Source organism: Hippoglossus stenolepis, chromosome 17 (assembly GCF_022539355.2).
Source record: "Hippoglossus stenolepis isolate QCI-W04-F060 chromosome 17, HSTE1.2, whole genome shotgun sequence".
NCBI lineage: Eukaryota > Metazoa > Chordata > Actinopteri > Pleuronectiformes > Pleuronectidae > Hippoglossus > Hippoglossus stenolepis.
In genome coordinates this window covers 16,513,715-16,539,726 of record NC_061499.1, presented here as the reverse complement: position 1 = coordinate 16,539,726, position 26,012 = coordinate 16,513,715, and the positions used below count along the sequence as shown (strand labels likewise).

The 26,012-nt window shown below is 42.7% G+C and overlaps 2 protein-coding genes across 3 annotated transcripts in view; one reads left to right on the top strand and one right to left on the bottom strand.

Annotated features, from left to right (window-relative positions):
- ube2ql1 (ubiquitin-conjugating enzyme E2Q family-like 1) overlaps positions 1–25,426 on the top strand; it is a 32,422-nt gene extending 6,996 nt beyond the window's left edge. The window contains exons 1-3 of one of the 2 annotated variants that reach the window (XM_035182772.2): positions 11,484–11,716; positions 12,124–13,034; positions 21,985–25,426. In XM_035182772.2, the coding sequence (XP_035038663.1) occupies positions 12,348–13,034; positions 21,985–22,116 (819 nt within the window). In that variant the 5' untranslated portion in view covers positions 11,484–11,716; positions 12,124–12,347 and the 3' untranslated portion in view covers positions 22,117–25,426. Of the gene's footprint in view, positions 1–11,483; positions 11,717–12,123; positions 13,035–21,984 lie in introns of those variants that run through there. The other variant, XM_035182773.2, reaches the window with a different exon arrangement.
- Positions 6,446–9,177, bottom strand: med10 (mediator complex subunit 10). The gene is made up of 4 exons (XM_035182774.2): positions 8,919–9,177; positions 8,750–8,833; positions 8,166–8,268; positions 6,446–7,258 (listed from the first exon to the last, which is right to left on the bottom strand). The coding sequence occupies exons 1-4, from the start codon at positions 9,038–9,040 to the stop codon at positions 7,163–7,165; spliced, it is 405 nt and encodes a 134-aa protein (XP_035038665.1). The 5' UTR covers positions 9,041–9,177; the 3' UTR covers positions 6,446–7,162.
- Positions 25,427–26,012: the final 586 nt, after the last annotated feature.

Genomic DNA, 26,012 nt, shown 5'->3' with positions numbered 1-26,012 from the left:
TGCAGCACTTGGTCACAGACACACACAGACACACACAGACACACACACCCAGCAATGGCCATTGTCCAAAGAGGAGAGAGAAAGGGTGGATGACGGTGAATGGGTGGGGTGTTTCCATGGTGACCAGGGCGACAGAAGGAAGGGGGGGGGGCCGCCCCCTGACCCTCATTGAGAAGTTGACTGACTGTCGCCGAGTTGAGGCGAGACAGCCGGCCGCCACGATGCCGGAGACAAGAGTGTGGCAGAGAGCGATCAGCAGCCATGTAAGCACGTCATGGTTGTGGGCCACGAGAGCTCCAGCGGTCAGTCTGAGGCACTTAGCATTAGCATCAGAAAGACATTATGCTAATAGCATCAAAGGCAGCCGCCCCCACCTTTGTGTTTTCTGCACCAACCCAAAGGCGCGGGAGGATTTTATACATATCAGCCACCGTTCCAGGCCCCAGACTCCCAATGCATCTGTATGAAGATAAAGTCAAAAAACTTTAAAGCTCGGCCAAGCTGCTAAAGGTTCACAGGCACTGAGAACAAAGGCTTATACAGCAGGATTCATTCGTCTAAAAACATTATTTAGTTTTATACTAAAACACACTCATGGACTCGCTTCTTATATCCAGCTGTGACGCAGCCAACAAAACACCTTAGGCTTATGGGAAATTATGTTAATTAAAGTCATAAATATTTAATGAACAATAATTTCACATTGTTTATCAAAACAATACCACCCTCATTGAAACATATATTAACACAGAAGTGTATACCAAGACTAGCCACTCGGCGTGCATTACACAAATGTGGGGAATGATGATGTGGAAGTAGACTACTGACAAAAGGCCTCGTACACATCTGGTATTAACATCGATCCTGAGAGAGCCAATCACAGGTGGCCAGTGTTAAGTATGTGTGTTCTCACCTGGCATTAAAATGCATACTTAATGTGTCTCCTGTGACCCCTTGTGATCACATCTCACTTCCCCGCTCTACATGCAAATTAACACGTATGTCTATTTTTTTTTAGTTAAGATCAAATTATGTTGTTTTGACCCAGTTTACAGAAGTGTCCGAAGTCACTGTTTGTGTGTGTCTGTGTGTCGGCATGAGAGAGAGAGGAGTCAGGAGGCGCTGGAGTATCAGTCATGATGTCATGGTCAGTGTTGATATTTTGCCTATGGCCACAAACAGATCAGTGTATCGGCAAAGATAAGAGTAAAAACAGGTTCAGGTCATAGTGAAACAGTAACAGTGTCAGAGGATGTCAGCTGAGTAGGAGGTCCTTTATATGTGGCCCAGGATGAATTCACGTTCACACTGCTAAAAGAATATGATCACATGAGGCCCAGACCACCTCCACTATGCCATCTGAGTGAGTTCACACCTGTACTTAGCGCTGTCCACTTGTGATCGGATCACACAACCCACATGTTAACACCAGTTGTGTACGGTGACGGACTGATTCAAGAGCTTCAGGAGCAGTGTTTTCTCTGGGGGGGGGGGGGCTCCCTTTGCCATGAACTGTGGGCTTTCTAACTTCGCAGAACTTTTGTATGCACAAAAAATATTTTGATTAGTTACAAATATCAATGACATTTTGAATGAGGTTCTCTTATCTCTGAAACAGAACCTGGAAACTGGTTTCACTTCAGCTCCCTATAATGCAACGTCCTGGTGCTCTTCATTTCATAATTTGTTATTGCAAGCTAATTGATCTCTGTTTAACTTTGTTAAAACAATGAGGAGTTCAAGTTAAAATGTAAAAAGTGTTGTGTTCATTTTGAAGAGTAAATTCCAGACCCACTTTTCAGAAAGCTCTGGAGAAAAAAAAGAAACCTTGAGTCAGTAAAGGGTCGTTCTGGTTTGTGCTTCTGAACAGAATCAACCCAGAGCCTATGCAAGTGGCCCTACACTCCTGTCAGGGGTTATAGTTGTGCGCTGATGTGTCTGTGTTGCTTTGCAATTACACCACCATAACACTTCTTGGCGATGCCTATGTTCTTCAAGCAATGGTGACTGAAGCTAAGTGGATGACATCAGTGTTGGAGCTAATAAATGTTGTATAACATATGAAGCATCGCGTTAGTTAATGCAGGACACGGAGTCATGTGCTCAGCTGTCTTAAGCTGTCAGCTTCAAGTTATGGGTGCTATTAAGTCACCTACCAATCCCAGCCCATCCTCTCAACAAGCAGCCCATTCAAATACAACCTCCTCCTCCTCACTGATCCCTGCTCAGCTACACTGCCACTCATGCTCTGCTGCTAGCAAATTGCCTCCACCACCCCAGCCTCCACCTTTTAGCACTGAGTCCAAACATGGTCTCGGTAAGCGGCATCATCTTGAACAAAAATGTATCTCGCCTGCTTACGCCCACTGGCGGGTTTGCACGCATTCCCTGTTTTACCTCAGCATGCTGCGCGGCTAATCCAGGGAACATCCAAAGAATGGAGCCATCCGCGCTGTATTTCCATTTGTGCAATAAATGGTTAAATCACGACAAAGTGTTTTCTGACTGAATTACCTTAACTGAAATTACAGCCACACAGAGACGAGGGAAGACATCAGAGGATATGATGTGTGCGACTATTGAACATACTGAGGAAGAAGGAAGGTTTTGTACTTCTCTGGCCACGGAGAGACACAGATGCTGACAAGTCGACCAAATCACAGTTGAGGGGGTGTAGTTACATTTTTAGAGTATAAGGCGTTATTATCTGAAACAGGGTGGGCGGCTACATCATACAGCTGCAACTTAATGCAGAACTAAAAATTGGACTTTGAAGGATGTTAGGAGCTCAATGAGAATGATATCTCGCTCATTTTGGAGGTTGTTTGTCTGCATGTTGTTATTTGATACTTTCCTTTGTCCTGAATTAATGTTTTCAGGGAATCAAATTAACTATTTAAAGACTGCGAAGGCAACAGATCACCTGATACTGCACCAAACACTCCTTCACAATGTGATACCTCGTGGAGTCAGAGGTGCAGTGCACTCATGCCTTTGTTTTTGAAAAGCAATTTGTTGAGCGTCCCATTTTACACCATGAAATTGAAGAGTGGACTCCTCCAGCAGACAAAATGAAATATCACAGGATCTGACAATTACAGCATTTATCCCACCCAGTGTATGATATGAACTCTGCCCTCCTGTGCTTAAGCACCCATCAAGCCAATGAGGGTCCACCTCCACATGAATCATGACAATCAACAGAGCCGACATTGTGCCAACACAGCACGCAGCTCATCCTGAGGGGGAACGCAGAGAAAGACACCACAGAAGAAGAAGAAAAACGTGTCGGCCATTGAAAAAGAGGGAGTTTGTTCAGGCCTAACAAAAAGCAGAAGAGGAGTTGAATCGAGGGAAGAAAAAGAGGAGAGAGAAAGACTCAGTCACCTTGGATGAGTCACCCAGCACACCTCAGCACTTCATACAGAGGCGTATTAACAGTACTATTGTCTCTTCCTCTCCATCTTCCCCTTTTCTGGTTAGTCAAGCGTCACGACACACGCATGCACACACAGTCAGAGTGTCACCCCGTGAAAGAAATGTCACGGCGCCCAAACTGGATAGAAACAGTATTTCATTTCATTTCTCCTCTCTCCAAATGGGCTTGTTATTGGATTGAAAGGGTGTCCTTGACTAACGCCGCTGTGACTTGCCGCAGTGAGGCTGTTGGTCATGTGCACACAGAGGAGAAGGGTCAGAGGGTAAAAATAGACTCGAAATAAAGAGCAGAGAAAGAGAAGCTATTGACGGCACTGGTATAAAGAAGCTCAAGGTGAAACACAGGACTGTTTGCATCCGCACCGAGGAGGAAGGAATTAGGTGCTGCCACCTGACAGCAGTTTACTCTGCTGATGCCGCCACAGGTTTCCATTCTCTTTAGGTACACGTCACACTTTAGACGTACGCAGATCCACTTGTCATTGAAGCCATTTCCAGGGCAGAGCAGGCAGGAGGCCGGACATGACGTATGAAGTCCACTTCAGAAATCTTGTTTACAGCACATGGACATCTGCGTCAGCCCTTGTCATCAAAAGCAGTTAAATCTCGTCTTTCCAAGTTGACAACTTCATCTGTGTCTTCTACGTTTATGACACCTCTTTTTCATTCTGAGATATATATATATATTTTTATTATTTTCAATTATGTGTCTGCATGTTAGTTGTGTCATCAACATGCCCGGGCTGACCCAGACATTTTACTAGGAAGGCTGGCAGGAAAGGTTCTGGCAACTGGGTTGGACGTTTGCATTTTCACATGCAGCAATACAGGAAATTTCAGGGAAATCTCCGGAGTTTAGTGCACGTCTGACAGCAGCTTTAGTTTCCAAGAATCCACCCGCCGGACCATGTATCAACACATCTTGACTCATTTTTTTAAATGATGGACAATTTGAACTGTGAAGTACAGAGAAAAATAACATGTTTTTCGCTTCGTTGGCATCTGCTCTATGATTGGTGGTGCATGGTGCTGTTGGCAGGTGTCGGTGTTCTTTCTCTCTCCCTGTTTGGGTTAGCTGCATTTTGGATTGGATCAAGTCTGATTGTCCTTGGGACCCTTTTTGGATTAGATTTGCTTTGTTTTGTGTAATTAATTTAAAATGTGAAAAACTCTGGACTCATTAAAACCCCCAATGTACATTGTGAGAGCAGCTTTACAACACTAACTTCGTGGTACAATATCTTCTATCTGTATCTCCCTCCTCATTAGACACCACTCCCCATTCCCTCAACCACACCAACACCCTTTGACTATGTTTTTTTATTCACAGTGGATTTAATTCAAATTTTATCACACTAAACAAAAGCAATGTTAACTATACTGACCCAACAGTCCTCTTTTGAAACCACGTTTAAATCCACTAGATCCGGATTTCTATTTTGATCTGCACCAAATAGAACACAAATATTCATTATTATCCTCCTGCTTAATCAGCCCTAAAATGTGATAGTTTCTTCTTTGCTAACGGACGGACAGCGATGAAAACATAACCTCCATGGTGGAGGTGAGAAGCCACAGATATATGTGTAGGTTGTGTTTAGGGTTAAGACTGCATCTATACATTATATTAACTAAATTATAAAGGTCACAGAGAAAACAGTTAAATCCTATAGGATAAAATAAGAAACAGACTCCTCTATTCCTCCCCCACTAAAAGGTGGAGGCTGAGTCCTCACTAAACCACAATTGACTAAATGAGACAAGCATTCAGAAATCCTCAGGGAGGAGTGACAGCGAGGGAAGAGGGCTGTCTGTATTACCCTGCAGCACAGATCACAAACCAATAACAGGGCTCATTTCCTTCCTTCTGTCCCAGAGGACGGGCCTCCAGTCAGAGGGCGTGTCGCCATGGATAAGCCCCAGAAGGAGCAGGCCACGACCTGCCTGATGACGTAGTCCCTTCTCTTTCTCAAGCCACCTTTCCTATCTTATAGACACACACACGCAAAGAGACAGTGTATGGTTACAATACAAGACGGTCGCGAGACGACACTTTGGCTGGATGACCTTGAACACATCACTGACACCTCTTTGTGTCCACTGACACATTTACTCACATTTCGATCGCTCAGGTTTCCTGCCCTTGATTCTTGAGATTTTTTAACTAATTCTACAGTTAAAATTTATAATTTGTTCTTCTAGTGAGAGCAACAGAGCTAGATAAGGTGAAATACAATAGGAAAATATAATTATTTTCATATACTTTGATGTTTCATTACAGTATTTTTGTATGGCATACATGTAACCCAATACATGTGTACTTCAATTTTTATAATTTGATTATTTTTATTTCCCCAGACTGACACAAACATTCACGGGTGCTGATCTCTGTCATGGCAGCAACACTCATAGAATCACTTCCTCTTTAACAAGTTGTCTTCAAAGTAATAGTAAAACATTCATTATGTTTGCTGAATAACAGTGCTTTTATTTTGAAAAGCAGTGAACTTGGGTCTGAAGATTGTAGTGATTGCTCTACAGACCTTTGAAACAGCCAACATGCAATGTATGAAAAAATACCAGCAGTTAAGTAAATCATCCAAACATATATATAAACCACATAGGTGAACCATTATAAAGTAAATTCTGTTTAATTTTGTGAAAAACATTGACTATAAAATATTCATTGTAGATAAACCAGGTAGGATAAACACTAGTTTTCTAACTTCAGTCTGCATCAGTTTATAAAAAAAAGCTCTGCACACAAACCATAATAAATTATTGTATTTTGAAGAACTATTTGAGGAGAACTAATTCTGAAGTAGCTCCAAAGAATTAACACAGGCCAAGAACACAGCCCATCCCATGCAGGCAGGTTTAGAGCTGAGACTGTACAAGTAATTTATAATACATACATTCTATGATTTTAAAGCACACAACCATCCTGCATGGAACACGTTTGATTCAACTCGCACTTTCACTATAGCAAAACAGACAAAACACAATATTATTCCAACAAGGATCATTTATTAACAAACATTATAATACAAACGGGTCACAAATAAAGAGTGGACTCATTTCTGACCATCTCAAGTGATCAGGCACAGAGGTACCATCAAATAACATTTGCATTCAGTTATCATGGCCTTTAGAAACCTGAGCTTGATACAAAATGCTATGAAGTGTGTGCGTGGTACGAATGCATGTTGCACAATGATGAGGAAGCATTACAAAAGGTTTAAGTGGAGGAGTATAAATACAATGTATGTACAGCTGATGGAGTCAATTTGTTGATGCAGAATCACACAGGTTCCATGCAGCTCGTAACATTTGTGTCCGTACAGTTGGGAGCTGTAAGAATATTCTGCTGCACACTCAATGTCAATGCATCAACAGAGACGTAAAAAAAACAAATGTCTCCTGGCAACAGAACAAAAATTTAATGTTTCTCCTCTCTAGATCTCGCATATACTTGCTATTGGTTCCTATTCCTTTAAATGATGTTTAATATAAATTAAAAGATGATAAGGGATTGGCTGAGTCAGGGAATAAAAGCTTCTCCTTCAGGGTCACAACATTCATAAAAAAAAAATTAAGTGGGCGTTTTCATATTCTGCTGGCACACACACACACACACACAGAGGATCCCACTTGGTCAAACACCCCCCAGGCTTTCATTTTGAGGGTCACAGGTTGAAGGTCAGGGGTCACGGTGCGGGAGTCACTAGGAGGGGGCATCCTCTCCATGTATAGCCTTATACTTGGACATATCCTCTGGAAAAACCTTGCTGAGCTCGGAGATTAGAAGGCTCTTGAATTTCTGTTATCAAAGAAAATCAGACAACTGAGGTTAATTTACGATTGCCACTTTTACTCGGACAACAATTTAACTTGCGTATAGTTAACTGGTTATAGGTAACTGTTGGTTTGATCTGTAAGGGCTAGGATAAATCTAACTTGAGCCAAACTGCACAAAATGTTAGAATATAAGATAGATGTATAAATTAAATGTTTCGTGGAGCAGAGCTGCTAAAAGGACTTTGTCTACGATTTTGTCCTGGGACAATTCATTTATTATCAATGAGCAAGGACACTATAATAATCATGACCAGACTAAGGTGCAGTGCATGAAGAGTATTTCACCGCTTTGGAGAGAGATGATAACATAATAGCCATGATACAAGATAATATTCTCCTGTAAAAAATGTGAGGAAGTTCTCCTATTTCAGGCCTAGACATATACATATTCATTCATTCTAACCAATATTCGTTTGGAACGAGTACCAGTTTAACTCCAGTCTTTTACAGTGTTGCGTTACGGGTCGTTTGGAACTCTATTATGTTGCCAGCTAGTGGGTGTTGCAAGTGAGAATCAGCCTTAAAATTGTTTTGTTAGTCTAGTTTTTCCAGCAGAAGTTTCTACAGGCTGCTGGAGTGACTTCTTGAAATACTCGTAACACATGAGGAGCTCAAATCGAAATATGAGAAGAACCTGTTTCGTTTTCATAAATATTATCATGACCATGGTACCAGATTGTGTGAAACCCAAGGGAAACCCTGACATGGCTCTTAGCGGAATTTGGACGATCCTTGAAATGGAAGTTTTCTATCTACTTACAAACTCCTACACGTGCTTAGGAGCTGTAAATAAGGGAAATATCTTAAGGTTATGTTTAATCTTATAGCGCCATTGGCAGGGACTGTAAGACCCTGGCATCATCGCTTACCGTCATAGTGTCAATCTTCCCTTTGACCTGCTCGTTCCTGGCCAAGGCTCTCTCCAGACATTCCTTGGTGTACAGCTGAGGGTTTCGACCTTGGTCAATGTATCTACAAACACAAAGAGGCATAATCCCAGCTGAAGCACAGATGTTTGTATATGGTAAATTGGGGCGAGACACATTCCACAACAAACGAGTTTATCTGAACCAGTTCAGCAAACGACATGCAGTGCAGTAGGAAGAGCAGCAACAACAAGTGGTAACGAATTATGCCAGCTGTAAATGTTATTTTTGTAATACGTGTATGCCGAATAATAAACTGACTGCAACAAACCAATAAACTGATCAAAACGAGTCGTGGGACTTTACCAGATTTGGGGGGGGAGCGGATGAAAATATAAATCATACGATTTTCGAATGGGGTTTAGTGTGTCGCGAATACAAAAACTAAAAGGTATTGCCTCAACACGACATAGTGTATATGTACGTGACTCGGCCATTAAATACAAAAGCAGAATGGTGAACTAAAGACGTCGCCGTGGATTATGAAGGCGGAAAGAACCAGCCACTGAAACACCAGGGACACTCACTCGAAGACCTCCAGCGGGACGTTGATCTCATGGAGCTGCTGGCGGCACTTCTCGATGTCCTGAAGACCAGAGATCACGAAGTTTCTGGAGAGAAAAGGGGGAGAAATCAACAGATGCCTTCTTTGCGGCGTGGTGCCGCCTCGAGCAGCTCGGTAACAACATGACTCACAGCTTCTGGTTGAGTCCTGCCTGGCTGCTGGGCTGGAAGTCGCTGACGATGATTCCCAGCTGTCGGATATTCTCGATGAATTTCTCCAGGTGCTCCTCCAGGTTGTCAAATTTCTCCGCCATTTTGATTTAGCTTCACAAACGAAGGTGCGGACGAACAGCGATTTCTCCGGTGGGAAGAATTCTCCTGCTCCGATATTCGCTGTTAGCCGCTGACAACACGACAGCCACAACACTGAAGTGCTTTGCGGCAACGGAACAGCCAATCGACGGCGAGTACTGCTCTGCTGCCTGGGTAACAACCAATGAGAGGTGGTCGTACGGCGCAACAAAGTGTCGTGCTGCTGGTTGAGCGGAGGGTCCTTTGTGAAGACTGTAGACTGAGCTGAGCCCATTTTCCTCAGTTATATTCACTGTGGATATCTTGTAAATGTGTTGAAGATAAATCAAGTGATGCAACGGGGACTTGACAGCCTCTCTTATAATATCTAATAATCACAATAATGAGAGTTCATTTAAATAGCACTACAAATATACTGTATATTTTTCATTTGCAAACATGCACCACATCAGTTACAGATTTCTACCATGGAAATCACCTCACCGGAAAAATTCAAATGTTTTTTTAAAGCCAGCACGTGTCACACATATAATATCTATACACACATATAAACACTATCGCTGTGTGTGACAGTAAACATGAAAAATGTGCTTTCCTCTGGGGGGATGTTATCAAATACAATTTGGGCACATGCTAAATCCCTGTTAGCGATGTCATCCTGCTAATAACCTCTGTATTGAATAGCACAGACCTCATTGCACTGTAGTCATTTCATTTATTGTCATTTATGTGTTTATTTGACAGGGACAATGCTCATTAATCAACAGCAAAACTGATGAGTGAGCCAGAGTTAGCTCATCAGGCTAGTTTTCAGTTGACGTCCCTGGACAATTTTAAAAAATGGTAACATAAATTCCTACTATTATTTTGTATTAATTATTTACTAAATGTATTATAACCTATTCCATTCATGCATGGGGGAAACACTAACCATAATCCATTCGACCAATCAATCAAATTTGATTTGTTTAGCCCATATTCAAAAACCATGTGTTTTCAGAGGATTGTGTCAATGGTGTTTTTTAGACTTAACTCTTAATTGCACATTGTGCTGCCAGTTTTTGTGTTGCTCAATTAATTATTTATCATTAAACTATCTCAGTATCCATAATGGTATTGTTATGTCAGTATTCACTTTTCTACATGCTGTGTTGATCAAATCAAAATAAGGACAAGAAGAAATGGAATCATTCCCATAAATTCAGTTGGCACATCTTAATCACATGCTGAATGTTATACGTCTTTATATTTAGGGACTATAATCTTTAGACAATCTACTATTTATACTACTATCTAAGTTTCTGGTTCAGCTAGAGGTGTCTTCCAGTTAATAAGGGAGATTTATTTCTCCACAGTCGCCAAAGTGCTGCTCATTGTTGGAACTGTTGGGTTTCTCTATAAATAGTAAGGTCTTGACCTTATTATGTAATGATTTGGCCTTTAAAATTGAACTGAATTGAATAGCTTTTATTATAATTCATTTATCTTTTTGCCATGTATTTTTTTGTAAAGCACTTTGTATAAGTGCTTTACAAATACAGTTATTATTTTTATTGTTATTATTATTATTGACCTACGATTGTATTAACTCAGATATTTGAATACTTCAACACATTCAGTCATTCAGTCATTTGGGTAAAGGACTGAACTCCCTGCATTTTCTAATTGTCTCTCTACAGTTTAGGCTCAGACACACATGAGCTGACAGAAGTCGCTGAATGTGAAAGTGAATGTGTGTGTCTGTGTCACACGTTGAGGTTAGATTCCTCATGCATCAGACTGGCCACTGAGCTTTCAGGGACGTCAAGCTAGGTAGAGTTAGCCTGATAAAACCAAAAGGAAGTGAATGATATCCCTTCAAAATAAACATACCTACCGGCATTAAAGAGATGCTTTACGGATTAACTGGCTATTGAATAGAAAATAACGCAATTTCTGTCACAGTAAGTCTTTATTTGAAAGCTTTGGAACGGCTCTTAACATATCACGTTTGCATCACGAAATTAGGTTCGTTCTCTGTGTATTGGGGTCATATGTATATATATGCTTTTATTGGAAAAGACGACAATGTAAAATAGCTCAGCTGATTTCTTATGGGCCTTATTGTAATTGTAAAATCTATCTATCTGTCGAACCATCTATCCATTTATCTGTCCATATATATATATATATATATATATATATATATATATATATATATATATATATACATATATTTGTTCATCCGTCCATCCATCTATCCATCTGTCTATCTATCTAATTCTATTTGTAAAGCCGAATATGTCGAGTATATCAACGCTGTCATGTCACATACGGCTTTCTTCTCAATACGCCTAAATGTACCCATGTTGGTGCTTGGTATCCCGCTCCTCTGAGGCTTTTATTTCGAAAGGCCCAGGATGCTGTTGCCCCGGTGTTAACACACGGGCAGTGAATTGCTTCACTGGGGGCTGACTCGTCCTGGGCTTGCATTTAAGCCGGAGCTGCGGCAGCTGCACACACATTCAAAGGCTCCTCTCCTCCTCCACCTCCTCCACACTGCAGCTCTCCTGGATGGTGGAGCCATTTCGCCTTCACATTCTGCTGCAGTGGCTGCTATTTTATTTATCTAATCACACAGTGGGATAACGGGACGTAATACGGACATTTTTACGCTCCGGATTTTACGCCTCTACACGGTAGGTACGGGCAGCTGTCGGGTTCCTGCTGCAGCACTGGCTCTGTGTGGGCAGGAGAAGACGCGTAAACGGGAATCTACGTTGGTGTTTATGTGATAAGGACAGCTCCTCCATCGTTATGTTATTGAATCCTCTAGTATAATAAAGCACACGCCTTTAGTGCCCTTTGATGTAGCATATATTGTTTGATAACACGGTGTCCTCCATCGACAATGTATTGTAAGATCACCTCAGTGCTTCTGCGTAACGCATCGTCCTATCAGTAGACAACTGCAGTCACAGTCTTGGTGTCGGTGCAGAACCGACACATCTTCCATTAATCTGGTGACCATTTATTTCTGGTGCTGCCTGTAAGCGAACATTGATCTAAGCTAACACTTTTTTTGTTGTTGCTGTTTTCCTTCCAGTCGAGCCGCGTCAAGATGATGCTGCACTGAGAAAGACGCAAAGGCTCCCACTGGTTTGAGCTCATCCCGAGGCTGCAGTGCACGGAGGGGGGGATTGCGGTACAGCAAGGTTAATAATCGCCGTCGAGAAAGGTCGTCTCTGCGAGCAGGGAAGCGACTCGAACGGGTGAACATCGCCCCTGTGCGGGGGGATCGGCGGAGAGATATAGATCCATAAAAAAATTATGGCCACCCTACTGCGGAAGATCGGTCTGATCCGTCTGCACGACCGAGACACCGAGGACCCGAAGCACCACCAGGGCTCGTTAAAGGGGACCAAGGGGAACCAGAAGAACAACGCCAACAAGCACTGTCAGACCGCCAACGAAGCCAACATCCTGAGCACGCCCGAGATCAAGGCGAGGAAGCTGGACCAGCACGGCAAGGATAAGCAGGGCAAGGATGCGAAGGAGAAGCAGCAGACGGGGGGAGGCGGCAGCAAAGCGACCAGCGCCTCCTCGATAGCACCGCTGGCGCCTCACCGGCAACACTGCACCCAGGTCCGGACGCGGAGGCTGATGAAGGAGCTGCAGGAGATCCGGAGGTTAGGGGACAACTTCATCACGGTGGAGCTGGTGGAGGACAACCTGTACGACTGGAACGTCAAGCTGCACCAAGTGGACAAGGACTCGGCGCTGTGGCAGGACATGAAGGAGACGTGCACCGAGTTCATTCTGCTCAACGTCACCTTCCCCGACAATTTCCCCTTCTCGCCGCCGTTCATGCGGGTCCTGACGCCCCGGTTGGAGAACGGCTACGTGCTGGACGGCGGGGCCATTTGCATGGAGCTGTTGACCCCCCGCGGATGGTCCAGCGCCTACACGGTGGAGGCGGTCATGAGGCAGTTTGCGGCCAGCCTCGTAAAAGGACAGGTGAGGGTGTCGGGTCCTTGCTTGGAATATCACCAACCAATGGGGCATGTCCATCATCTGTGCTACATTCATTTCAGCCATTACACACACTGGATAAGTGCAATTCCATCAGGCATCCGTGCGTCATGCGTATATCGTGTAAAATTGCTTTTACGCACACAAAAAACGTCCACCATGGCACGGGTTTTAGGCTCACGTGATATTTTAAACCACTATCTCTTGAAATTCAGTAAGAAAAGTCGTGTCTTAGGTCATTTCATCTGTTTTTAATGGAAGTCAATCATAAGCTCTGCTATCAAGTGCCATTTTGGACGCTAGTGGGGTAATCTCTTATATCCTGAAACATCCGAATTGTAACACTTGTTCTACTTTTTTATTTTCAAGGGTAATTATCATCGCAAAACGAGATTACTTTGTCGAATTTGTCTATATTCTGTACCTGTGGTCTATTTATAGCATTTCCTCTCACAGCTGTGGGGGCTGCACTGTAGCCCCCTCACCCCACCCCCTCCTCTCTGCCATGAGCAAAGCCATGATTGTGAATATTATTAATCTTTATGTGACTTTACGGCGGCCATTTCATGCAGTGCAACGCTCGGTATCTCCTTGGTGCCAGCTCTTCTCTGCAGTCCCGCTTTGCTCTCCTTTTATCGCCGACATAAATCAGTTTCCTCTGACAGCAGAGGCCTGCCGCCATGCAACGGAAAAAAGTCCCCAATGCAGGCTGTATTGCAGTGTCACAATAGCTGCAATCTCATCAGATTGAAGAAGACATGTATTCAATACATGCAAATGCGTGGTGATGTGTGGAAAGAGAGATGGATGAATAGAGACAGCAGGTAGCCTACCTACCAGCAGTCCTCATGCAGGGATTTAGACAGACTGGATTATGTAATCCTGTCAAATCTGTTTTTCACATTCTCAGTGCACTGCAGCAGCAGCAGCATCAGCAGCAGTCCTGCAATTCCAATGGAAATCACTGCATTTTTTTCTAAATGCACTCCAGGCAATAATCATTTAACTCTGTCAAGTTTTCTGTTTTGACACCCAGAGAGGAGGTTTTCTTATGGGCTTTCTAAGTGCTCACTTTCATGTCATTCCCATTCATCTCATCTGTGGAGGCTGCTCCGTTCGCCTCACTCACTCTCCGCCTTTTGACGTCAGCGCTGTGACACGGCTGAGGCAGGAGACCTTATGTAAGCTGTCACTGGATTCTCCAGCCCAACCCCCAAACCTTAGTGCTTTGTGAATTAATTTAATGTTGTTCCCCGAATCATATGTGGCCATTAAGAATCTGTTACCAGGAAAGGTTATGCAAGAGCTGTACCCAGAACCAGAGAGAGAGAGAGAAACAGAGATAGAGGAAAGTGTGTGTGTGTGTGTGTGTGTCTATTATTTTGATTTGCTGCTTGAGGAGATGAGCTTGGAGCGCTGCAGTGCTCCCTAATTATAGTGAAGTGTCTTCCTTCGCCAATGGAAACTATTGATTCATTATTCCTGTGTGTGTGCGCATCGCTTTTCCCCCCCGCTTTTGTGGACGTGTGTGTCGACACAGGCGATTGCATGCATCCCGTGTCCTAATTCTTTGGGAGATGCGCTTGTCTGTCTCTCATGCATCCTGACAAACACGGCACGCACACAGAACTATATATAAACCTAAACACACAGAATATATTTATCCGTCCTTGCCACCGGGTCCCGGTGACAATAGCGTTTCGGGCTGGTTTAGAAACATCATCTCTATTTTTAGTGTGAGAGGATGCATGCTGTCACAGAGTGGGGAGGTGAGAGTCAACAGAGCTAGAAGTGCCCTCACCTGCACATGTGTGGAAACACACACACGCACAATGACAGTGGCTGAGATGAGGTTTGATTGAAGTCAGATCCACCAGCCACCTGGCCTTCACATATATACGTTTAAAAAACGCCAGAGTGTAATCTGTATGGCAGTGAATATGTATGGCAGTGAATTTACCCCCATAGTGCTGTGCAGGTGGTAAAAACAGAGCTCTAGTGTGTGCAGCAGGTTTTATATAGGCGTGTTTGTATTGTGAGCATATTAGGAAATTGATCCACGTTTTTGTTTTGTTATTTGTACAACAGTGTATAGAAAGTACATCAGTGTAGCTTAAACTATACCAGTGCAGTGCGTGTTGTAAACCTGCCTGTTTGGAGTTGTTCTTTCTCTTGGCCCGTGTTAATGCTCCCGGAGCTACTTCAGAATTATTCCTCATCATTAGTGAGTCTATGATGCAGAGAGAAGTTAGAAAACTCGGTGTTCATCCTGCCTGGTTTATCTACATTGAAGGGTTTATAATCGATGTTTTTGATTTGCTTCATAACTGTTCACGTGTGTGGCTTATATATAAGTTTGAATGATTTACTATGCATTAAATGTCGAATATTTCAGAGGTCTGTTAAGCAATGGAGATAACCCTCAGACCTAAATTCACAACTTTTCAAAGTAAAAGCTCTGTAATTCAACTTGATTTTATAATTAATTTATCACAATATATGAATTTGTCATCAAATATAGATCTAGATTAACTCAAGTGCCAAAATAGACACCCTATACAAGATTTTCAACATTAATATAGTAGCCAACAACTATTTCCTCCATGAAGGTATAGTGGTGTAATATCATCTTGAGCAGTCACACTCCCTCTTTATGTGTTGTGTGACTTTTTTTCTCTGGCATTTTATCGACAAAACAATGAAAAAGTATTTGGCAGATTAATGGATAACCAAATAATGATTATTTGCAATCCTAGATCAATAGGATCAATAGGATCCATAGGATCCGGAAAAAGGAAAAACAAGAGCGGCTTGCAAGCGCCTCCACTCGCATCATGATCTCATGTTCTCAGTTGTTGCAATGAGTACATTTCTTGTGGTAAATAAGTGGAGCGCCCCTTTAAAGCTTCCTGTTTGCTGTGATGGATTTCATCGTTCTGTTGAATTTCATTTTTACACAGTGCAAAGGTGAAACTGAAATGTCAAATGTGTGGAAGAACAAAACAGAACAAAAAAAGGTTATTTCTCTCAGGCCTGAAGTACCTATTTTTTGTCTTCTTTGAAATTTGGCTATAATAGAAATTTGTCGTAAAATAAAAATGAAGTCACTGAAATGACGTATACTTAAAAAAAACAGTGGCATTACCCTTTAATGACCCCACCATCAGTCCTATCAATACCCATGGGGCTACTCCTCTGACTGACCTGATGAGGATGATGATGATGACATCGATCCCTGTTTGTTTATCAAGGGCCCTTTAAGCACATGTCTGCGTTACGCAATCCCCTCTGCCCCCGGAGCTGCTTCCCGACATGCAATGGGGCCGTCCCGGTCAGCCCATTGACTGATTCCCATTCACACGATTACCCAGCAGCCACTTTACACAAGTGCATCCCTCTCCACGAGCAAGCTTAGCTGAAATAGACAAACACTGACATGGCACTGTATAAGCCTGGGGCCCTCGCTAAACTGAACTACAACACACACACACACACGCACGGACGCATACACACACACACACATGCATGCACACACTTTTGTTTGCCTGTTCTTTCCTCCCGAGCAGATATTTTTACTTTCTCTCTCCATCTTTGGAAGCCTCATACCAGTCTGTTCTGGTGGATGACCGTGAGCAAAAAGCTGCTAATTAATGCTCAATATCCCCTATTCAAGTGGGCTTGTTAATCAATTCACACGTTCAGAAACAGATTTTACGTTCACATTCACACACACACACACACACACACACACACACACACACACACACACACACACACACACACACACACACACACACACACACACACACACACACACACACACACACACACACACTTAATCTCAGGTCCTAGTCTATATCTGTTTCTTCATCTAACACACGTCTGCTCTCCATAGAGAACAAGCCAATGAGAAATTGCTGGCTATTGTGTGTAAAGACGAGCACACGATGCTCACAGCGATTGGTTTGATGGCAGCACTATGTTAAGCTGAGGGTATATTCATCCCTGCCATCGATCACCGTGGTAATCACACCTCTTTAACAATGGCCAGCCAATCGCTATAACAACATCAATTCCACACAGCGGCCGCCATCTTGAGGTGGTGACAGCTTCCAGATGGCGGGATGCACAGATATGCATCGATAATGAAGATACATGACAGTCTCCATCCGGTGCACTGTCTTTGTTTGTCAGCCTGGGTTGTCCGTAGTCCAGGCGTCTGGCTGCACAGAGAGGCTGAGCAGGTTTCAGGCAGCTCTGCTCCCGGTGTCACCCACTCTGTTTGTTTTCCACTTTAAAGGCTGGGTGGATCAGGTGTTTGAAAAAAGAGAAGGTTGTCTTTTAATGTGGCTTTGTAAACGAGAGGAAGAGAAAGTACGTCCTGAAGGGACGCTGCATTTAATGTCTCTGAATGAGTCACACATTGAGACATGCATTCAGATTTTCAGAACAAGCGAAATCAAAAAATCCCACACAAAGGGAAAGTTGTTTTTGTTTGTTTCCAGCAAAAAAATCGACTTCAAAACTCCTGTTGTTGTTTCCACACTGGCAGCGAGATCAGCCATATTGTGCTACCTCTCAATCCTCTGCCTCCATTTGAAGGTTCTCTTCTGTCAAACTCAATATGAGACTGAATGATTCATCATGGTGGACTTTTGTAGCAAGGTTGGATTTAAGTGTTGTTTAAGATACACGGGGGAAACAACAGGAGGAGCTCCTTAGAGTGTCTGTCTGAGAGACAGGGAGACAAAGTGACGGAGAGTGTGAGTGTCGCTAAGCCTCTGCCGTGAAATGAGGCCATGTGTTGCTACAGGAATGGAAACTGTAACCCTAATCTCCAGATCATTCAATGTTGTCACCTCATCTCCCTTCATCCCCTGCATCACATCTGACCCAAAATAGCCAAGCAAGTACGTAACGGGACATACTGATCACCCATCAGATGTCACGGGACTGAAGATGTGGCAGTCGGCTTTATTTCCTGTATTTCATCGCATGGAGAATCACACAGTGCAAAACTGTAGTCCTGAAATCCACCTTTTGTTAAAGGAAGTGGAAGATTTAAACAATGCCCGTGTCTTCTACTGATGTTGTGGTTGAAAAAGGCATATTGTAGTTACTTTCTACTTAAACACAAATCTCAATGACAAATACAACACTGCTCATGTTTAAATTCAGTGGGCTTATTCTTTACCAGCTCACACAGAAATGGGACTAAGGTATTAATATGTAACTATTGAAACATAATTGGTTAGTGATCCGCTGTTATAATTAGATAGATAACAAGAATGGCATGCAGCCCTGCAACCATATTTTTAAATCCACTAGATCCATATTTTAAGTGGAGTCGCACCAATTTGCACCCACTCATAGATACCAATGGACTGAATATGCCAGATATTCATTTCATTAATATCCATGAATTATTCCAGGGAAAAATTGTGAAAATGTCATAAAATTGCCCTATCTCACAAAGGTAAAGGAAGTAAATTAAAAAAAAAAGATTTCCTGGACCACCCCTCTGTGTGGATCTGTACCAAAATTTAATTATTTTTTTGCTTTTTTTGGCTCATGTCCAATCCTTCTACCAAGTTTCGTAAAAATCAGTTTATTAGCTTTTGCTTAATCCTGCTGACAAACAAATAAACAAACAAACAGAGATTTCAGTCATGAAAATGGAGCTGAATGGAAGTTTGTTTTTAGCACTCAGAGCATAAAACAATTATTTTAAATAATTTATAAAATCAGCAGCAATTGATTTTTCTGAATCATTGTGCAACTTACTTTGGCCTGACTGAGTAAATGTTCTTTTGAGCTTTCAAATAAGAAAAGGTTTCGATGTAAACTGTTGACATTGTTTGTAGATTTCCGGAAGGAAACAACCGGCATTAGCCTCGACTACCACTGTAGAAAACAAGATGATAATCTTGTTTCTGCAGAATGCAGAAGGAGCTTGTCATCTGAATGAATTTAATTAGTATTGCTTTCACTGGAGCGTCAGTGGAGTGTCCTCGCTGCCATTTTCTCTCTCCCTAGACAGTCGGCCAGAGGGAAAAGGTGCGATGTTACAGAGTGTGTACAAACAACCACAGTCCTGACATATTATACAGCTGCAAGGTAGAGTGTAGTGAGTCAACCACAGCACAGTTTGAAGCTGTGGTACATGATCAGCTGACAAAGATTCACTGTGCAGTTTGAGGTTTTTGCTGCAACCTTCCCTTTGTGCTGTTCCTGTGTTTCGGAAGTGGTTTTTACACCTAAAACGATGCACTTCAAACTCACATGAATCATGTCTGTCGTGGCTGCATATCTTCCCTTTTCAACACTAAGACAGTTGTTTCTATTTCTATTAATCCTCCCACGCACTCCTCTTCAGGGGAGACAGCACCCCTGCCAACAGCGGAATAAGCAGCTTTATCGTCACAGGCAACACCCACACCTCTTGTCTTCATCTCTCTCCGTGTCATCCCAAGTTTATTATTAGCCCCATTGTTTGAAAAGAGGAAGGGTTTCACCAAGGTGGTGCCTGGGCAAAAAAGGTCCAAGTCATATGTCACGGTGCTCTGAGATGCTTTTTTCCGCTGAGCACAAGAGGGTTACAGGCTCATATATACATTTTCTGTCATATTTACAAGCTTTTCATCATTTAGTGGATGGCTTGCTTCTGCTCTCCTCTGATCTCCGTGTTGCTCTATGTAGTGAAGGAGGTATTTTCACTTCTGATTGAACCTGACATCTTAAAAGCCTTTAAACATTGATCAAATGTTGATCAACCTGTGTTTAGACCACTTGTCCTGTCAACATCTCCCCTGCGGGGGGGGGGGTGAACCTCTGGTTCATCCATCTGCACGTGTGGGCTGAGTCTCCGTCTTTCTATATTTTGCCTGAAAAGATATGAAGCAGTTTTTATCCAGAATGAGCTTGACAAGAGCTGATTATTGTGAACAAGGAAACCATATTTTCCTTTGATCTGACGATGCATATCTAGGTCAGACAAATAATATTTTGACATTTGCTGTTTTCTACATTTTCAGTATTTCATTATTCTTCAGAGGAGACCCGAAAAAAAAAAAATCGAAGTCGTCGTGCAAAAATAATTCATTTCGTCTAGCTCAAAGTCATTTATGTGTCAAATCTGGTAATTACTGCAGTACTTTCCAGTGAGATCAAGTAGGGAAGGAAGAATGCGCTGAAAGAAAGGCTAAGTTGTATAAATTTTCACCCGGAATGTTTTCATTTTCCTGCAAACAGAAATATTTTACTTTTCAATCAAAAGCTCAAATTATTCTCTAGTAGAAGCATGATGATGTGTGAATTGAGAGTCTTTGGGTGTTTTTGAATTTTAAATGCTGTAGTGGATTTAGATATGGCCGACATGGGGTGACAAGCTCTGAAAAAACTGTGGGTTTTTTATCACTCATTGGCATGTTAGTGATATAATGTCACCATGCGAGCCAATTAACCATGATGGAGTGAGCCCACTAGTTTTAGTTTGTGAGATCTCACAGTCAGAAGTAGGAGAAGGGGAGGGGGCGCGGGGGCGGGGGCTGGTTACAGGGGTCAAGTCAGCCATCATTCATATCTATGTGGTCACACCAGCTGCCCCTTTATTTGGAGTGCACCCATATTCTGACCTTTATGGTAAATGTTGACACGGCCCGGAGATGAGATGATCAAAGTAATTTTGCTCACTCTCCAAAGACAAGTGTTGCAGAGACTTGCCTGAAGAGTGGCGTGAAATCGTTATTGTCCCTGAGCGTAAACAATACATTTTTAATAAATTGTGAGTCAGACTCAACGTGAGTATAAACAAGCGCTGAAGGGGGGGGTTTCACCCAGGGTGTCAAACAAGCCCACAAACAAAACAACTACGTCACCATTGGCTTCAGGTAAATGTGATGGCTAAATGTGACCAGTTAAGTGGATTTTACAGTCCAAATAATGAATAACCGGCAGATCAGTCAGAGTAATGAAAATAATCGTTTGCTGTGGCTTTAATCACCTAAATCCTTACACATTTTGTCAGCTTTAAAGAAAGCCTCTGTTAGTCTCATACTTATGGCTACCAGCAAAAATATCTTCATTACCTAGTGGCAAAGATCCTTGACTTTTTATCAACAACATCTAATCTAATGTTCCATGGCTTTTTATATTGATTTCACATCATATTTGTTTACCTGTTACCATTTCTGTCTGCCCACAAGACCATCTAAATGTTATCTTAAAATCATTCTCCACACTGCCAGGGATAGGACTTTTGTGGAGATACAAAATTTGTGTATTTTGTGTGTTTTATGATTCAATGCATCTGTGGCCTAAGACACGCTGAATAGTAGCACAAGCAGATCCTTTAAAGGAGCAGTTTAACATGACGGTTACTTCCTGGCAGAGAAGGTTGATACGTCTCTCATGTTAATCCATTAATGAGGCCACATCCATGAGGCAGTTAGCGTAGCTTAGCACAAGACTAGAAAAAGAGGGAAACTGATAGTCTGTCTTTGTTTGACGGTAACAAAATACATTACATATAATACTTTATATTATTATTGTCATTATTTTGATTTTGATTCAATTATGGGATATTTCAATAATTTGCTGCTGTTATTTTTTCATATATTTTGGCCATTTCAGAGGTCTGTTAGAGCAGCCGACACAATCTCCAAATTAATGTTGTGCTTTTACTTTGAAGACAAATTGGCAAACAGGAAGTGCTTTTGTGGATGTTGTTGCCATGATGGAGATCAGCACCTGTCTGTGTCTCAGTCTGATATACAATAGTCTAGTGTAGACCCCACTAAGACTTTCCTTTGTAATTGCCCTGTTAGCGGACAGTTTTGATGTCTTCTGTTTTTTTGTCTTTTCACATGACCTAACCTTACATTTCCCTCCCACTCCCTTCTTCTCTCTTTCTGTCTGTATCGCTCTTTCCTCGCAGGGACGTATATGTAGGAAAGCAGGAAAGTCCAAGAAAGCGTTCAGCCGTAAGGAAGCCGAGGCCACCTTCAAGTCCCTGGTGAAGACCCACGAGAAATACGGCTGGGTGTCTCCGCCCGTGTCCGACGGCTGAGTGTTCAACTGCCGACCCCTTGGCCCCGTGCTAGCCGGACAAACCCAGCTAGCTCCGACACGCAAAACGACACACCACGCTAACTCAACAATCTTTCATCTTTACCTTTTGCTGTTTTACTCAAGAGCTTTTTTTTTTCTCTCGGTTTTGTGGGTCTGTGTTGTTATTCTTTGTTGTTTTGGTTTTGCCCTCCATCACCACCAAAACTCTCAGAGAGGAGACACACAGTCATCATTGTCACCAAGAAGTGACTTTCATTACCCTCCGTCTCGCTCAGAGAGATTCTTCCCCCCAATTTGGAAAGGCCTGAGAGGGAGTTGTGTGTGTTTGTGTGTGTGTGTGTGTGTGTGTGTGTGTGTGTGTGTGTATGTGTGTGTCACTCTATCAGACAACAGCTGGGAGTGTGTGCATGTGCATTTGGGTGCGGGTTACTGTTGTTGGATTTCTCGTTTTGTTGTTTTTCAGCGCGCACCCATGCACGTGCAGTCGACAAATCGAACTGTGTGGACTTTTCCACCCATGTGAAAGACTACTAAATGAAGGAGGCTCATCCCCCTCTCCGCTCTTCCTCTCACCATCCCATCCTCTCCTCTCTTTCCATCCCTCGCTCCCCTCTCTCCCCTCTCTCTATGAACTCAATGAACTGGCATCACTTGCCACCGTCTCTCCCTGTGTAGCTGACGGGTCATTTACATGTAAATGAAGCTGTTAATGTTTAATAGACGGGCAGCGCACGTTTATACTCATTCACTCCTTCACTTCCCCTTTTCTTTTCGACTGTGCCGTTGCTCACAGTTCAATGCAACATGAAGATTGTAATTTACATGGAGCTGTGCTCTCTCTCTCTCTCTCCCTTTCTCTTTCTTTAGCTCGCTCATTCGCTTTGTTTCTCTTTCTTTCTCTCCGTCTCTTGTGGCTAAATTTAGAGCTCACTGTTGCATATATGGATATTGATTTCTAACGGAGAAAATAAAGTCACATGTTGCTTTATGCAGAGACTATGTATGATAAATAAAATGACAGTCAGTCCCTCTCTCTCTACTCTCATGTTATCGAGTGTGTGTGTGTGTGTGTGTAGGACAGGAAGAAGACTGTAATTCCCATGATTTAGATACCAGATGGTACAGCTAAATGCCAGGCCTAAGTTTGTGTGTGTATGTGTGTGTATATACATAAAAATATGATTTACTGTGAATAACACTAAGGCCTAAAAGGAGTGCTGTTTTTTTTTTTAATGACTTGTCACCGTCTTGTTCCACTGTTGATGTCCGCTCCTGAATATTACTACTGTACACGTGTGTGTGGTTGTGAGCGAATATCTACGTGCACATACCTTTGTTTTGGATACATGTAAAGAACTGAAGGTCAGTAGAAAATAGGCTTTGGCAGTGCTTCGGACGCGCACACACATACACACATTTTTCGCACACGCTTGTTGCTTCCACCTGTGGCCTTAACGGCGGCGGTAACACCTGGAAATGAAGACGGGGGGAGCTTGAGTGCTGCCGTGGATGCAGCGGTGCTTTAATTGAGTGTACGCTTCACTGCCCACCAGATTGATGTCTGCTGAAAGGGAGGCAAAATTAGAGAGGAGGGAATTGTGGGAGTTTTGATCACTGCTTCTCGGAAATGTCAGGCAGCTCACAAAATGGCCAAAGACAAATATTATTTGCTCTACCTGCTGTGATTACTTAGGAGACACACCGCTCCGAAGTTCCAACCTATAAAAGGACTTCATTAATATCTTATATCAACTCTATGGCTGCAGCGACGTCAGTCTCAATCAATCGGGCGCCTTCTACTCACAGACTGTCTGTCCACCCAGTCCAGCGGGCTCCTCGTGTGTTTGTTTTGCTGTCTGCCAGTTAAATGTCAGAGGGAAAGCTGCTAATTGGTCTGACATTTCAGCAGGGCGTCATTAGAGAAGAGCAGCGAGAGCAGAAGGACGGATGATGTCAAACCTCCTGCTCGGCGATGACATTTTGTCACTTTCCGCTCCTGCCCTGTTTCTTTGGGGGGAAGTGGGAGACGGCGGAGTGGGAGTTAGGCGAGGGGAGACAGGGGTGGGGTAGCAGTGCAGCTTTCCACAGGTACAACCAGGATTTTCAAACCGCTGAGCTGAAGCCAAGCCACGCTCAGATCGGGTTACGCTGCCTCTCAAAGTCCCCCTTGTGTCGCGTCTGTGATCGATAACAAATGTCTGTCTGTGTGTGAGTGCATGTGTGAGCAAATATGTGCGTTACGCTCCAACCACCATGAAAAAAAGAGAAAAAAAACAACAACGCACCATCTGGTATGTTATCATGTGCGAAAGCGTTAGTCCTCTTCGAATTTGGCTAGTAATTTCAGGGTCGATCGTATAGTGATCTCTCAGCTCGTCAGCGGAGAAAACTGTAAACTGAATTATTATTAAGACAAAATATCTCAAAAGCTCAGTGTTTGCTGGTTTCAAGAGAATCATTTTGTGATATAGTTTAGATAGGTAGTTTGCAGACACTAACTGGGTGAACTGATTATGTTGTATTATATCTGCATGTGCTATGTGATTGGTAGCTAGCTACTGTATATCTTTTTTCAAGAAAAGCAAGAAAAAATATGGGGAAAAAAAACGAAAATGCAAATGCTTTTCTTTTCTTGGTCTATTCTTTGGGGGGGTTCTGTACTGTATGTATATTTTTCTTTCTTTCTAAGCGTCCTAAAAATGTCACATTGTGTTATGAATGTTTGTGTTATAATTTATTTGTGGTTTGCCAAAATGAAGATTTGAAGCATGTTGCAGGTATTGTCACAAGAAAAACAAGAAGAAAAAATAACGTACTATGAGTGATAGCCTTTGTATTTGTGTGACGGGGGAAGGTACGTTTATTTTGGGGGGATTTGGGGGAGTTAAGAAGGACAAAAGGTTACAAAGTCTCAAAATTTTAAATAGGAGTATTTCCTTAATTGGGAGTGCATTACAGAGGAATCAAGAGAATTCCTAAGCTTCCCTAAATACTTCCCAGTCCCCACCATGATGTCACTACTGTCTCTTCCCCATTGGTCCTGCTGTAGACAGTAATGTGGTATGCGGTCAACACAAAGATCTGGACTTAAAGTTCCCCTGCAGTCTCACATCTGGGATCAGTGTGACCTCCCTATGCTTCAAATCTAACTCGTTAAGGGAATCTGACCTGTGATCAGTAATTCTGGGCCACGTCGTCCCGCTACTGACTTGAGTGTTTGGTCGAGACAGAGGTCTTAAAAGTTCAGAAGGTGAAAGGTCGTTGCAAGACCAAACAGGAATGTGCAATAAAAGTTACAGCTTATTCAATCTCTGCTTATGTGGTGGTTTTCTTTCATATCGGCATTATGACCTGTAATGTCCCACCAGGGACGATTCTGAGCCCCCCCTCGACACATGCATATATTTCAATGACCCACTTCAGGCTGCTGTGTCCTCTGCCTGGCCCCTGCATTGTCCCACTTTGATTTACTGCAGTCCTTACATCCTCAGTGAGGACACACTGGAATCATCCATCGCCTGCTCTTTTGTGTTCGTCAGACGGTCTCCTGCTTGATGGAAACAGTGTTCCCTGTGTGTGTGTTATTGCAGTCCAGGTATTACTCATGTTGTGAGGACCTACATCTGTTTACACAGTCACATTTTGGGGACTTTTCGTCCTTATATGGACAAAATGCAAATCCCCATAACGTCAATCAGGATAAAGACATGTTTTAAGGTTATAGGTTTAGGCTAAGGTTAGAGTAAGTATTATGGAAATCAATATAAGTCAATGTAATGTTCTCTGAAGTGAAAAGTGTTTATAACTGACATTTGTTGTCTTACTTTTCCTCTCACTTGAGCGGTTTTCCGACACGAACTCCAGAAAAATGGGTCCAGACATTTTCAGGACTTT